Source organism: Engraulis encrasicolus, chromosome 15 (assembly GCF_034702125.1).
Source record: "Engraulis encrasicolus isolate BLACKSEA-1 chromosome 15, IST_EnEncr_1.0, whole genome shotgun sequence".
In the NCBI taxonomy this organism is placed as follows: domain Eukaryota; kingdom Metazoa; phylum Chordata; class Actinopteri; order Clupeiformes; family Engraulidae; genus Engraulis; species Engraulis encrasicolus.
The window spans coordinates 50,121,911-50,136,210 of NC_085871.1; the positions used below are offsets into that span (position 1 = coordinate 50,121,911).

Consider the following 14,300-nt stretch of genomic DNA (forward strand, 5'->3'; position numbering starts at 1 on the left):
TCCGTTATTATAGGCCTACCAAACGAAAGTATCCATATAGAAGAAATCAAGTCTTCAGTTTCAATAATCCACGTTGTGTGGCGCAAATCCAAACCTTCCAAGTCTCTCGCGGCCAAAAGTGACTAAGCTCACCTCTGATGATATAGCCTACTTATGTTCCAGGTTACTCACGGCACTGAGACGATGCCGGATAATCCATGGAAAATCTTCAAGTAATCCAAACAGAGCGGTTCAAGCAAGACAGTAAAACAACAATAGTCGCCAGATCAAATAGGCCTATAAACATAAATACCAAAACTAACCTAGGCCTATGTAGATTTGGTATGACGTTTGACAAAAGCATCTCATTCAGATGGCCAGGGAGAGAGGCAAACAATCTTTCAACAGCGTTGGCTGGAGCCTTCGAGTAGAGCCTTTTGGTTGTATCTTTTCAGTCTCTATTTTCCTACTACGCGCGTTGGATCCACGTTTTTAGATGCGTCCCATCTCTATAAGAGGGTAGGCTATGTCTGTCCGTCCGTCTGAAACGCGTTCTTCAAATTGTTCCCTTCTGTGTCCACAAGGTGGGAGAGTTGACTATTTCGCCCGGAGCACGCAGCTGATTGCATTGTGAGACAAGTGCAGCGCGAGTACAATGCAAGTGCTGGTACATTGAATAAGAAGCAGTGATAACGCGCCAGTTGCCCTAGCCAGGACAACTGAGAGGGCATTCAATGTTCGGCATTGTTTTGCGTTTGGGCCGTGGGAGGCAACTTCGTTTCGTTTTCACCAACACCACTGTGAAGTGTGTGTCACTATGTTCACGGTCTTTACCCCCTTATGACACTTCGGCCCGAGGATGTCAAACGTGAGGGGGGCGCTTCATCATGTTGTGTATGATAGTGTCACGTTGTGCAGCTCAACTATGTGGTTTGTCAGAAACTCGCGGCAATGACAATGAAACGTGGTGCTCGAAACAAGTAGACAAATGCGCCATTTGACATACGGTGTAGGCTACTGATGTTCTCGGACGTATTGCAAGGGAGGTTCATTCGTTTTCTGCTGACGGCCGTGTGGAATTTGGTAATCTCTGGCACTCTTACAATGCAGCCGACTGCTTTGCACCTTGCCGTTAAAAAGCTTGGAGCGAATGATTCACCCAAACGGTTTTATTTATTTATAATTTGTCGCTGTTTACATTCGTTCCCACTTGGACATGATGCTGAAATGGCATGATAGACCTACTAAAGGTTGATACTAACAATGTATGGTAATTTGCAGAGATGGGACCAAGTCACTAATTTGCAAGTCGCAAGTAAGTCTCAAGTCCTTCCAATCAAGTCCGAGTCAAGTCACAAGTTACGACACATTTGACCAAGTCAAGTCCAAGTCCAAGTCATGCCAAAGCCAAGTCAAGTCAAGTCCAAGTCCAAGTCGTGCCAAAGCCAAGTCAAGTCCAAGTCCAAGTCTTATTTTTTCCAAGTCATTAACAAGTCACCTTGTATTATATGTGCAATATTGACAATTACCTTTGGTCATAAATTCATTACCTCTCCACACTGCTTTGCATGTCCCCCTTCGCCAGTCATGTCCCGAAAATCGATCATGGTATACTATGATTTCAGTTTTTTGAGCATGGTTCGACATAGGGATGCAAACAATTAATCGATTACTCGACTTTAATCGATCAGTGCATTAATCGATTAAAAAACATTAATCGCAATTAATCGATAATTCATCTGACAAAGACACCCAGGTGAAATGGGCATGTGAAGAGTGTGTGAAAAGGGGTGTGAATAATGGGAATATTTAAATCACCTTTGGATTAAAGAATTGAAATAGAATTAATTTAAATGTGGTATTTATCTTAATTTTTATTATAGTTTTTTAGATTTAGTAGTTTTTTTTGTTGTTTTTTTTAGAAACATTGAGATTTTGGGGGGAAAACGCCGCTTATCAATTAATCGTAAGTCGATTGATAAGGCTATCAACTAATGATTAATTAATTAACCGATAATTTGCATCCCTAGTTCGACATTGGTTTTTGGTTTTACTAGGTTTAACTATAAATTGAACCATGGTTTTACTCTGAAAACTAACCATGGTTTTACCACGGTTTATAATTATTCATTAAATTACTCTTATCTTTTATCCAACGCATATATTGGTGACAGTCCTTTGAGCAATATTGGGTTAGGTGCCTTGCTCAAGGGCACTTCAGTCATGGATGGAGATGTAGGAAGAGGTGGGTTTAAGGGTGGGATTCAAACCTGCAACTCTGTGATCTCCAGCCCAACTCCCTAACCATTACAGCACGGCTGCAGACAAGCTTTCATGTTTGTTTGGGTGACCATGCAACCCACAATTGATCATATATATTTTTTAGCATGGTTTTTGACTATGGTTGAAGGTAAATCATTTATTTTTCTTTCTTTCATGCATTTTTTTCACACACAAAATGCAAAAAAATATACAGTGTATATATTCATTGACTTGGAGCACAATTGCAAGTCATTGCAAGCTAAAACTGTCAAGTCGAGTCAAGTCTCAAGTCAATAGTGTACAAGTCGAGTCAAGTCACAAGTCACTCCTAATATTGGCAAGTCAAGTCTCAAGTCGAGTCATTTGTGACTCAAGTCACAAGTCAGTCCGAGTCACAAGTCACAAGTCCACATCTCTGGTACATTGTACTGTAGGCCTACTTGAAATTTGAAATCACATGGTAGGCCTAGCCCTTCGAGACTCGCACTTTGAGGCAAGCGCAATCGTAACCACTCCCCCCCCCCCCTTTTTTTTTTTTTTTGGTATTGTTCGAACACTGGTAGGCTATTTTACTGCCTCACGGTCACATGGCACCCTGTAGCGGTCATGATATAATATTGGCAATGATATTTATTTCATACCCGTACGGCATAATTCAATCACACACCGTACAGAATACAGGGCTACCGCTACTGCGGGCTACTGAATGGCCTCGCCTGACGTCACACAATAGATTAGAATTCTTTGAACATGTTACTGAAAATACACACTTTTCCTCATTATATTTCATTTTCTGATGCCCTGTTGCATGAAAAAAATGATGGATAATTGTTGAAGTGGTAGAACTATCAAAGGAAGTCCATTATTTTGAATAAAAATTAACCTGAGATATACACTTTAATTGTTTTCTCCACAGAGGCGGGCCATCAGCAAAACGTGAGGCCACAAGCACAAGTGGAGGACGCAAGGTCGTATATTGGAATGCACCCATACAGTACATAAACACTTAGCAAAGACAGATATCCTCCGCGCTCCTGCACTTCACAATATGGTGCGTCTCGGGAAAGAACTTAGTAAATGCAGGGGAAGAAAGGAATCACCGGAGCATCTTCAGATGTGAAAATTAACTTGTTTTATTAGGCAAGCACCAAGACTAACGTTTCGACGTTCACACGTCTTCTTCAGAGTCAATATGGCAAACCTGGGTAGGTGATACTTAAAAAAAAACTTTCAGAAGCACCTGACAGGTGCGTAGGGGTGTGGTGACTGCAATCACCCAAGGGTGCCAATGACAAAGGCTGCACTCCAAAAACAAAACAAAAAAAGACAAAGAAACAAATTACAAAGTAAGCCAAACAAAAGAAAAGTGGGGGGAAAAGTACATAAACAGTCTTGGGATGATTGACATGTGTAACCTCCCCCATGACAAAGGGGATGTCATGATGTAATTGTGCCTCTTGGGAAAATGCCTCTTCTGCAGCCTGATAAACCAGCCTAAATGTGAGATTGGATGTGTAATTTAGTCTGGCCCCGATGAATAGTACATCCGAAGACTGTTGATGAGAACAACGCGTTGTCTTTCAAACCGTACCTGTGCCTATAGGCCAACGCTCTGACCAATCAGTGATATCTTTCTCGTGGATGTGCTTTCCCAGCGTTGCAAGCTTCATCGTCACTCCCTCAAAACTCTGCCCGCTTTGATTCAAAACAAATCTCTGCGTTGTGATTGGTTTGCCAGATTCAGGGCAATGCGTTCAAAATGTTCGACTGATCCGAGGCCAGACCCACTTGCAGGCAAAGCATTTTTGCCGTCCAGTGGGTGGCGCTGTTTTACTAGGCTACCTCTTCTGAAACTTTTCAACAATATTTCAATAAGCACACAAGTTATTTCCAAATTCTACATAGAGTAGGTTTAATACAACAACTGTTGGTGTTACAAAAGAAAACTTCTTAGTATAACTTCAGACATATTTTTCCAGTTTTGTGAAATTAAAATGATTACGCCGCTGTGTTATAACGCCATACAGAGGATCATGATCTGATTCAGTACTCATGTTACATGCTCTTGTGGAATTCAGTTTCCAAATGATGGCGGCATTCGTTAAACCCCAAACCATGTCAGTCCCTCTACCATTCTTGACTGTAAACATGGGATGCTTTTTCTTTGTACTTCTCACTTGGTTATCACCACCCATGCTTGACACCATCTAAAACAACATGTTCATCATGGTCTCATCAGAGACTAACAGGTTAAGGATATGGATTCCTGGAACCATGTCCTGTGGTCTGATGACAACAAGACAAGCACATTTATTTTTAGACGTGTAAAGCATGTGTGGTGGTAACCATGTAAGTAGTACAAAGAAGTACATTGTATTCATCCTGTTAATGCAACTGTAGTCTATCGTTTACAGTGTATCATTGTGTTAATTGTAATGATTAACTGTAATGGTTGAATTAAACTAAATGGTCATTTACTATTCATTCTCCATTCCACCATTCCATTGTCTCATGTGTCATTCTATTTAGGTGTCCTCATTCATTAACCCATTGGCACCGTTTGTCAATATTTACAAGACGCATGGGACAATGTTTTGTTCAAATACACACGAGGTGGGTGTTCTCGATTTTCAAAAAAAAAAAGTTTGTTTCGTCGACAATAATGTCAAACGAAATCCACCATGCTCGATTCTGCACACATCCGTTTAGCCATTTCACACAGGTAAGAAAAAAAGACTGTGGTTAGCGAAACGTGATGTTCGGCTGAAAGGTAATGAAGATATTTTAATCGAGGAAAGGAAATATGATTGAAGACTCTTTAGATAGAGAGTAGGAGCGTGATTTGCCGCAGCCGTATGAAGAGGTCGACGAGTGGCTTCCAAATAGTCTGGCAGTCAGCTAGATTTCGCCCCTGACGTTACCAAAAGTTCACTCCGACACTGCCAATATCTGAGGAAGCACGTCCTTTAGATATATTTCAGAATATTTTCACAGAGGAAGTTGCGGATATGCTGATAGCCTATTGGTGAGGCAGACAACGGTAGACATGCGGATTATAGACGCGCGGCCACACATCCAGCTCAAAGTGGAGCCCCGTCTCAAAATAGGATATGAAATAACTCATCGGTCTCTGCATAACGTTTGGAGGAATGAAACGGCCATACTCGCCGGTGGGAGAGCAAGTGTCTGTATCAGACAAATGTCCCCCGACTTATGGCAGAAATGACTGCCTTATATTTATAATAATAATGATTATTATGATTTAGTTATGGTCGGCTATTGTAACTGAAGCAATAGTAATAGCCTATAATAAATAGCAGCATCAAGCATTATCCTGAAAGCACATAAACCTTTTTTCAATCATTTGATTGAGATATGATTTCTTTAAGGAAAATGTATTAGTGTTCATGCTGAATGAGCATAATCCTGCGAAAGCAGAGCATTTTACCTTTTAAATGCAATTAATCCCATGGCCCTATGAGTTCCAGAGGCTGAGATATTGAAACTTTCATGGGAGTTTTCAACCAATTGTTCTAATCTCAGAAAACCCTCAGGCATTGGGGACCTTTTCTAAGAACTGGCTTAGGCGCCAATGGGTTAATACTGACCAGAATTACCCATCTCATTCCCTCATTGGTTTGAGAAATACAGTAAGTGGTGGGAAGTGGTCATGTACACTCCTAAAACATTACATTTCCTGCTGTCTTTGTATGAATAGAGGTTTCCCCCACGTGTGTGTCTCCTGTGTGAAGCCTCTGGTGAATATTAAGGTCTGCTTTCCTCCTAAAGCTTTCTCCACAGTCAGCATATGAGAAGGGTTTCTCTACTGTATCAATGTGCTGGTGACATATGAGGAGATTCTTAGTCTTAAAGCTCTTGTCACATTGGCTGCAAGTGTACGGCCTCACTCACGTGTAACAGCGACTCATTTACTCTCTCAAGTGTGACAACAAGTGTGTCTTAAGGTGAGAAGTCTATGAGAAGCTCTTGTTACACTGACTTCAAGCGTACGGCTTCTCTCCAGTGTGAATGCGACGATGTTTGTGGAGTTTAGAAGATGACAAAAAACTCTTTCCACAATCTATGCATGAAAATGGCTTCTCCCCTGTGTGAACGCGTTGGTGCATTTTGAGCTCTTTTTTTGACTTAAAGCTCTTGTCACACTGACTGCAAGCGTACGGCCTTTCTCCAGTGTGAATGCGACAATGTGTGTTGAGGCTAGAAGACTGTGAGAAACTCTTTCCACAGTCAGTGCATGAAAATGGTTTCTCCCCTGTGTGAACACGCTGGTGCATTTGGAGCTCTGCTTTTGACTTAAAGCTCTTGTCACACTGGCTGCAAACATATGGCTTTTCTCCAGTGTGAATGCGACAATGTGTGTTGAGGCTAGAAGACTGTGAGAAACTCTTTCCACAGTCAGTGCATGAAAATGGTTTCTCCCCTGTGTGAACACGCTGGTGCATTTGGAGCTCTGCTTTTGACTTAAAGCTCTTGTCACACTGACTGCAAGCGTACGGTCTCTCTCCAGTGTGAATGCGACGATGTGTGTGGAGGTGAGAAGACTGTGAGAAACTCTTTCCACAGTCTTTGCATGAAAATGGTTTCTCCCCTGTGTGAACACGCTGGTGCATTTGGAGCTCATCTTTTCTCTTAAAGCTCTTGTTACACTGACTGCAAGCGTACGGCTTCTCTCCTGTGTGAATGCGGCGATGCAGCTGGAGGGTAGTAGCCATTGAGAAAGTCTTTTCACAGTCTAAGCTTGAAAATGGTTTCTCCCCCGTGTGAACACTGTGGTGGTTTTGGAGATTTTGTTTTGTCCTAAAGCTCTTGTCACACTGGCTGCAAGGGTACGGCCTCTCTGTAGTGAAGGCAGCAGAATGTGTTTTTCCACTAAACTCCGCTCCGCTGGAACTGCAGAGTAGCAGATGCCCTGTGAAGAGTTAAATGGAAATTAATATTAGTCACAACGGTGTGTAAAGATTTATCCCTGCCACTTTCTGTTCTTTGCAGAGACTATTTAATGCAGTCCGCATCAGCCATTTCTATTACCAGCGTTCTGAGAGAAAAATCGAATTAAACTACGGTAGCCCTGTCTGAACAGGGCTTAAGACAATAAACATGTCTTTTCCTTCAATACTTGTGTTGCTGCAGATAATAAGATATTCATTTGCAAACTATTAAAAAAACACTTCCATAACTCCATCATGGAAAACACTTCAGAACACAACAACACAGAACTTCAGCAACATCATTGAAACTGCCACAGATTTCATGTCTTAAGTCATTTGATCTAAACATCTCTGGGTCAAACACACATCACAAATAATTAATTTACAAAAGAATGTAAAAAGAAAAGTCTCAAAGCTTTCTGACCTGCAGTTGTAACATACTTTATGTACCCAGTTCGGATCTCGGATCTTTCGATACAGCTGCGGACTGTGGTGACCACATACTAGTTCAAAATGATACTTATACACGTGTTTGAGTAAAATGAACATTGCTGTTTCACTCTATTAACTACCGACAACATTTCCTCTCTGCCAGAGAACACAACAACACAGAACTTCAGCAACATCATTGAAACTGCCACAGATTCCATGTCTTAAGGGTCTGTGTACATTTCACAGAATTCTGTCTGCTTTACGCTGCCATGCACCCCATCCAGGCCCCAGAGGAAGGTAGGCCGAGGCAACCCAGCATTTTATACAGGGATTGTCTGTCATTAACCCATTTGATCTAAACATCTCTGGGTCAAACACACATCACAAATAATTAATTTAGGAGTGATTCTACGATTCGACTGCACTTTTAAGTCCATGGATTTTATTTGCCAATTCCACTAACTATTAATTGCATCCAATGATGTTTTGGACATTAGCAAACATGTATCTTTCATATAAGGGTCATTCCACGCCAAATCAACAAGAGCCCGCGCACTTAGGTCTCAAAATGTTTTGAAAATATTACCAAGTGTACCCGTGGTACTTAAGAGAAACACTGTACATTTATTTGAATAAGAGATAAGCACTTTCAAACGTATGTTGTTTCAACTCTGTAGTATTTTTTTATATGTTTGAAATGACATAGTATTTGTCCATAACACTGTTGACAAAATAATCAAGCAAATGTTTGCTTTCATTAGAGTATTTATCAAATGATTTAAGATTAAGCTTGGAAACTTAAATATATAAACTATGTAACTAGGTCATTTAGTTGAAAAAAAATACTGATAATTAACATTTTGCTTTTGCCAAAAGCGCAGGCGAGTCGTTGAATCACTCTTAGACATACACATGCATTTTTGCATGTTCTGCCGTTCAGTATGCATTATTAAATATTATACTATTTGAATTTTGAATAAATGTAAAAAGAAAAGTCTCAAAGCTTTCTGACCTGCAGTTGTAACATACTTTATGTACCCAGTTCGGATCTCGGATCTTTCGATACAGCTGCGGACTGTGGTGACCACATACTAGTTCAAAATGATACTTATACACGTGTTTGAGTAAAATGAACATTGCTGTTTCACTCTATTTACTACCGACAACATTTCCTCTGAATTTCACATTAAAATGTGTAATTTGGAGTTGATTTGTATTTATGTCTTACCAGATCTCTTGCTTGGCTCGACATCTCTGTGGTTCTCTTCATTGTTCTCCTGTCGTCCTTGTGGTCTACAGCAGTCCACCAGCACTACAGATACGCTCCTCAGACTGTACAGAGAACGCAGGGTCTCCTCGCTGTCCTCTTTTAAGCCCCTCAGCTGAAGTGGAGAACCAGGGAACTGCTCTGTCTCTTCTCCTTCTATGTTCAGCTGTTCTGAAGAACCAGGGAACTCTTCTGTCTCTTCTTTCATGTTCAGCTGGGACGAAGAACCAGGGAACTCTTCTCTCTCTTCTTTCATGTTCAGCTGGGATGAAGAACCAGGGAACTCTTCTCTCTCTTCTTTTATGTTCAGTTGTTCAGGAGAATCAGCTAATCTGAACTCCTCCGTCTCTTCTTTGACGCTCCTCATCAGCTGGAGTGGAGAGTTGACTTCTGCAGAGGGCATCTTAGAAGTGTTCTACAGACCTTGAAACTGGACAGAAAAAACATGATAATTACTGGCAAAGTTTGTCTCCTTTTACATTTGCAATCCAACCTCACAGTAATGGCGGTGCAAGCCTAAACCAGCATGCTAGGAACAAGGTAATGGCCCTCATTTATCAAACTTGCGTAGAAACCATCGCAGAAATGAGCGCAGATCTTGTCGTACGACGAGGCTCACGTGAGATTTACTAAACATGTGTACCTCTCCAATCTCATCGTAAGAGCGAGCGGCTGTTGATAAATCCAGCGTCTGAAAACCATCGCAATTAGAATAATCACACCTTCTCTAAACTGGCGGGAAGGAGACAGCACCCCTGAGTTTGCGACATGGAGAGACGCAAACCGGCTAAAACATCCACGTTTCTGGTTGATTGACAGCTTGAAAGTAGGCTTTACGCGAGGTAGACAACAAAATAACACGTGGATATAATCCACAGCAGTCGTCAACACTGTTTCGGTTCTCAATATGGAAGGGGTAGAGATTGATTTCCAAATAATGATGGTTAGCCCACAATGAAATGTTTGATTGACTACAGTAGACATAATGAAGATATTTTTAAATGAATACTATTTAAATATATGAAAATTAAATATGATTATATTTTGTAAACGAGGTCAAGAAAAGGGTCCTACGTGAAACTGGCCAACAAACAGTGCCCAAACAATTGGTTGGGGAAGGAGAGTTGTACATGTCCAGTGCGCTACATCCTTCTCGCGCTCATGTGCGCCCTGCTTCTCTCCAGCGCTCAAGTCCTTCGACCGGATAGCCCTTTTACCACCTATGGAGTGGACGACTATAAAATGTTATAGGACACACACGTGGTGTAGCCTATATTCGGATAGTAGTTGTGTGCGATCAAACGTTGAAACTCAACCGGGAGATTATTAGGACTGTCTGTAGGTTATTGATTGATGTGCGCATGAACTCCCAGCTGTTAAAAAGAACGGACGTCGGTCATTCATCCCACGACTGAAGGCACATTCCCCGGCTGTAGGCCTATATTGCAAAAATATTCACACATCACGTCAAATCACAAATTAGAAGTCTCTTGTTCCTATGCCAAATTAACGCAGCGCTCTCAGGAAGGGTGCACCAATTCAAACAGGTAGACGTTGGCTTATAGCCAAAATATACAATGTAAAAACATTTTGTAATTATGTACAGTGAGGAGAATAAGTATTTGATCACTTGCTGATTTTGTTGGTTTGCCCACTAATAAAGACATGATCAGTCTTTAATGTTAATGATAATATGTATTCTAATATGGAGAGACAGAATATCAAAAAATAAATCCAGAAATTAACTCTAAAGAATATATATTAATTGATTAATATTTAATTGAGGGAAATAAGTATTTGATCCCCTGCCAACCATTAAGAGTTCTGATCCTGCAGATCAAATGGCACTTCCAATCAACTTGTTATCTGAATTTAACACACCTGTTAATAGTAACCTGCACAAAAGACGCATTGAATGTGCAGAATCAGTCCATAGAATCAGTCAATCAATCAAACTAAACTCGCCAACATGAGACAGACCAAAAAGCTGTCAAAGGATGTCAGGGACAATTTTAGAACCCAACAAGGCTGAAATGGGCTCCTGGATATTAAGGAGCAAATTGTTGGTACATTTCTTCCCAATTTTAGGACATACGAAATGATCATCAATCATCAATCTTAGGCCTGTCTGTGGTTCCATACAAGATTTGACATTGTGGGAATTTAATAATCAGGAAAAAAAAGAAATAAAGCACCTTAAAACTGTATGGGAGGATCTAGGAAATAATCTCAAGGCAGCTGGGACCTCAATCACTAAGAAAACTATTGGAAACACTTAATACCACAGCGGATTAAAATCCTGCAGTGCATGTATGGTACCCCTACTTCAGAAGGAACCTGTTCAGGCTCACCTGAGGTTTGCCAATGAACATCAAACTGGATTAGGATATGATTGGGAGGTGCTGGAATCAGATGACACCAAAATCAAACTGTTTGGCATTAACACAACTCGATGTGTTTGGAGGAAGAGAAATGCTGCCTATGATCCCAAGAACAACATCATCTCCAACATCATACATGAAAGTGGTAACATTATGTTTTGAGGTTGTTTGTCTGGCCAAGACACAGGACAACTTCACATTGTCAAGAAATGGATGGAGGGAGACATGTAAACGTACAATGCTGCATGCCAACCTCTTTTCCACCACCACTGGACTGAAGGTGGGTCATGGATTGGCCTCCCAATATGATAATAATCCATAACATACAACCCAAGCAACGAAGGAGTAGCTCAAGCAGAAGCACATTAAGGTCATGAAGTGGCCTAGACAGTTTCCAAACATTAACCCTATAATAATCCTGTGAAGGGAACAGAAGCTCCCATATGCCAAGCTACAGTCATACAACTTAAACGATTTAGAGATGATCTGCCAAGAAAAGTGGATAATAATCCTGTCTAATATATCCACAAACATTGTTATTAACTGAAAGAAACATCTGACCTCTGTACGAGAAAACAAGGGCTTTGCCACCAAGTATTTTGTCTTCTTTGACTAGAGGGGTCAAATACTTATTTTCCTCAATTGAATACAAATCAATTAAAATATATTCTTCAAAGTTATTTTCTGGATTTTCTTTTTGATATTCTGTCTCTCCATATTAGAATACATTTTATCATTAATATTATAGAATGATCATGTCTTTATTAGTGGGCAAACCAACAAAATCAGCAAGTGATCAAATACTTATTCTCCTCACTGTAGGCCACATATTTATGATAATGAGTTGTTGCGCTACAACTGCTGCTCAAGATGGTGATCATAGTCATCTCAAGTCCAAATTGAAAACGGCGTACACCGTCTGAGAGCAGTCGTAGGATTTCATCTTTCCTGCGCTTACGATGAGATTTGATAAATACCAACTGGTCGTAGAAAAAGAACGTACGCACGACGTACGTATGATTCTCGACGTACGCTGCTTTGATAAATGAGGGCCACTGAGTGTAAAAGCTTAGACCAGCAGGACCATGGACAGTAGTATGTGTATTATTTGATGGCTTAAATCGATTTTAATGTGTAGACCATGTATTGACCCGTTTAGAAGTCACATCCTCACTGATTGTTGACTCTCTAAGACAAAAGTGCACACTGTACATAATGAAATTGCATTCATGCCATGCTCAGAGTGCCTCTGTCATGGAGGACGATGGGGAGAGCACTGGTTAATTACTCCCCCACCAACCTGGCAGGTCGGTAGTTGAACCGACAACCTTTGGGCTACAAGTCTGATACCCTAACCCCTCAACCATGAACTCCCTTGCGGCCCCACAAGGGCTCCCTCGTCCTCCACTTTGAAAACCCATATTTATGACTTCATTATTTATTCTGTTGTGTAAAACCAGTGACTGCCCGTATTTATGCCTTCATTATTTCTTCTGCTTATCATTGAGAAGCATGGCATGACACTTACTGTGTTCATGGTGCATCTACCATCTTCACTTGCATAAAAAAAAGCATTTTGCATTTCATTAATTCTTACATGTTTATTACTATGTAAGAACGCTTAAACTTAAGTTAAGTTAAACTTAAGTTAAACTTAAGAATTACAGTGCAACATGATATTACAATACATACTTCTGTGCATTTCATTGTGCACCTTTTAAACATGAACAACACTAGATGGACATCTTGTTGTGACATTGTGAACAATGACACAGCAAACGCATGGCATAATCAAAGATAAAGGCGTTCCAACGACACTAGAGCATGGCTAAGTTTTAGTGGAGGATTTTCCTCGGAAAGTGCAGTGTAGCACGATCAATGTTCAACTTCAACGTGTAGTAGGGCAAGAAAAAAAGAAGAAAAAAACGTGTAGTAGTGCTACCAGAGAAATGAACGCGGTTGCGGCTACAGAACTAACGGACCTACCTCCACTTTTTCGACGTATCCAAAAAAGCAGTCAGGGTTTTTTGTCGTCTGAAGAAATATGACTGTAAAGCGACGGGCCTTTAAATGCGCTTTCTGTACCACAAACAATGGAAATGTTGTCTACACGTGTTCCAACACTTTTCGGTTGTGTTTGTTTTGATTTCTTTCCTTGAGTGTAAGGAAGGAAGTGACGAAGGACCAAAACGTGGTCATCTTGTATATCAAAATAAATCTCCACTTCAAAGTAAAACCACAGCCGCTCTACATAGACCTCTCTGGTAAAACGTGTGACTAATACTACAGCCATATAATAATAATAAAAATAAAAATAATAATAATAATAACAATAATAATAATCATCATGATTTAAAAAATATATTATTAATAATAATAACAATAATAATAAGCCAGAAATAGCAGAATATGTTAAAGGGGTTTCACAATTAAGTAAAGGAAGAATTGCTCACTGTATATCTTGTCTTGGCCATATTCAACATCTTTTTTTACAGCAATATAAGCAACATGTACCACTGTATCCTGCAGTGCATGCTGTTATGATGTTTATAGCATAGAAAAGGTTCAGGCTTGGGAAGCAATCACAATGTAAAGCTCTGTCTGACATGTAGGCCTACTGTAGCCTGTTAGATTTTGGACGTTTCCAAAATTCTCTTCTCCAATAAAAATTGAAGGATGAATGCTCTGCGTTGTGTTTTAGTTGACTCACTTGCAATACTAAAAATAAATCTTGACTTCGTAGTTAAAAGGATCGATCAGGATACAATTTATTATAGAAAAAGTGAGATTACAAAAAGAATAAAAAGAAAATAAAAAGAAGTAAAAGTAAAAGAATAAAAAGGTTAAAAAGAAAGAAAAATGAGACAAAGTCTCACAGCGTCTCACTATCTAGGCAGCATCCTATCTCTGGCGAATGACAGGCAAATCGATCGACAGCTGACAAAATGGTGGCAACGGTTTTTATACCGTCTTCCTCATGTCAGCAGGTTACACGTATGCAAGTATGATATTAGTTAAGGAAGATGTCGT

General features: G+C 40.2%; 1 protein-coding gene across 1 annotated transcript; it reads right to left on the reverse strand.

Moving 5' to 3' along the window:
- Positions 1–5,706: 5,706 nt before the first annotated feature.
- LOC134464150 (zinc finger protein 501-like) lies at positions 5,707–13,525 on the reverse strand. The gene is made up of 3 exons (XM_063217611.1): positions 13,257–13,525; positions 8,851–9,319; positions 5,707–7,171 (listed from the first exon to the last, which is right to left on the reverse strand). Exons 2-3 carry the CDS (start codon positions 9,290–9,292, stop codon positions 6,243–6,245), a joined length of 1,371 nt encoding a protein of 456 aa, XP_063073681.1. The 5' UTR covers positions 9,293–9,319; positions 13,257–13,525; the 3' UTR covers positions 5,707–6,242.
- Positions 13,526–14,300: the final 775 nt, after the last annotated feature.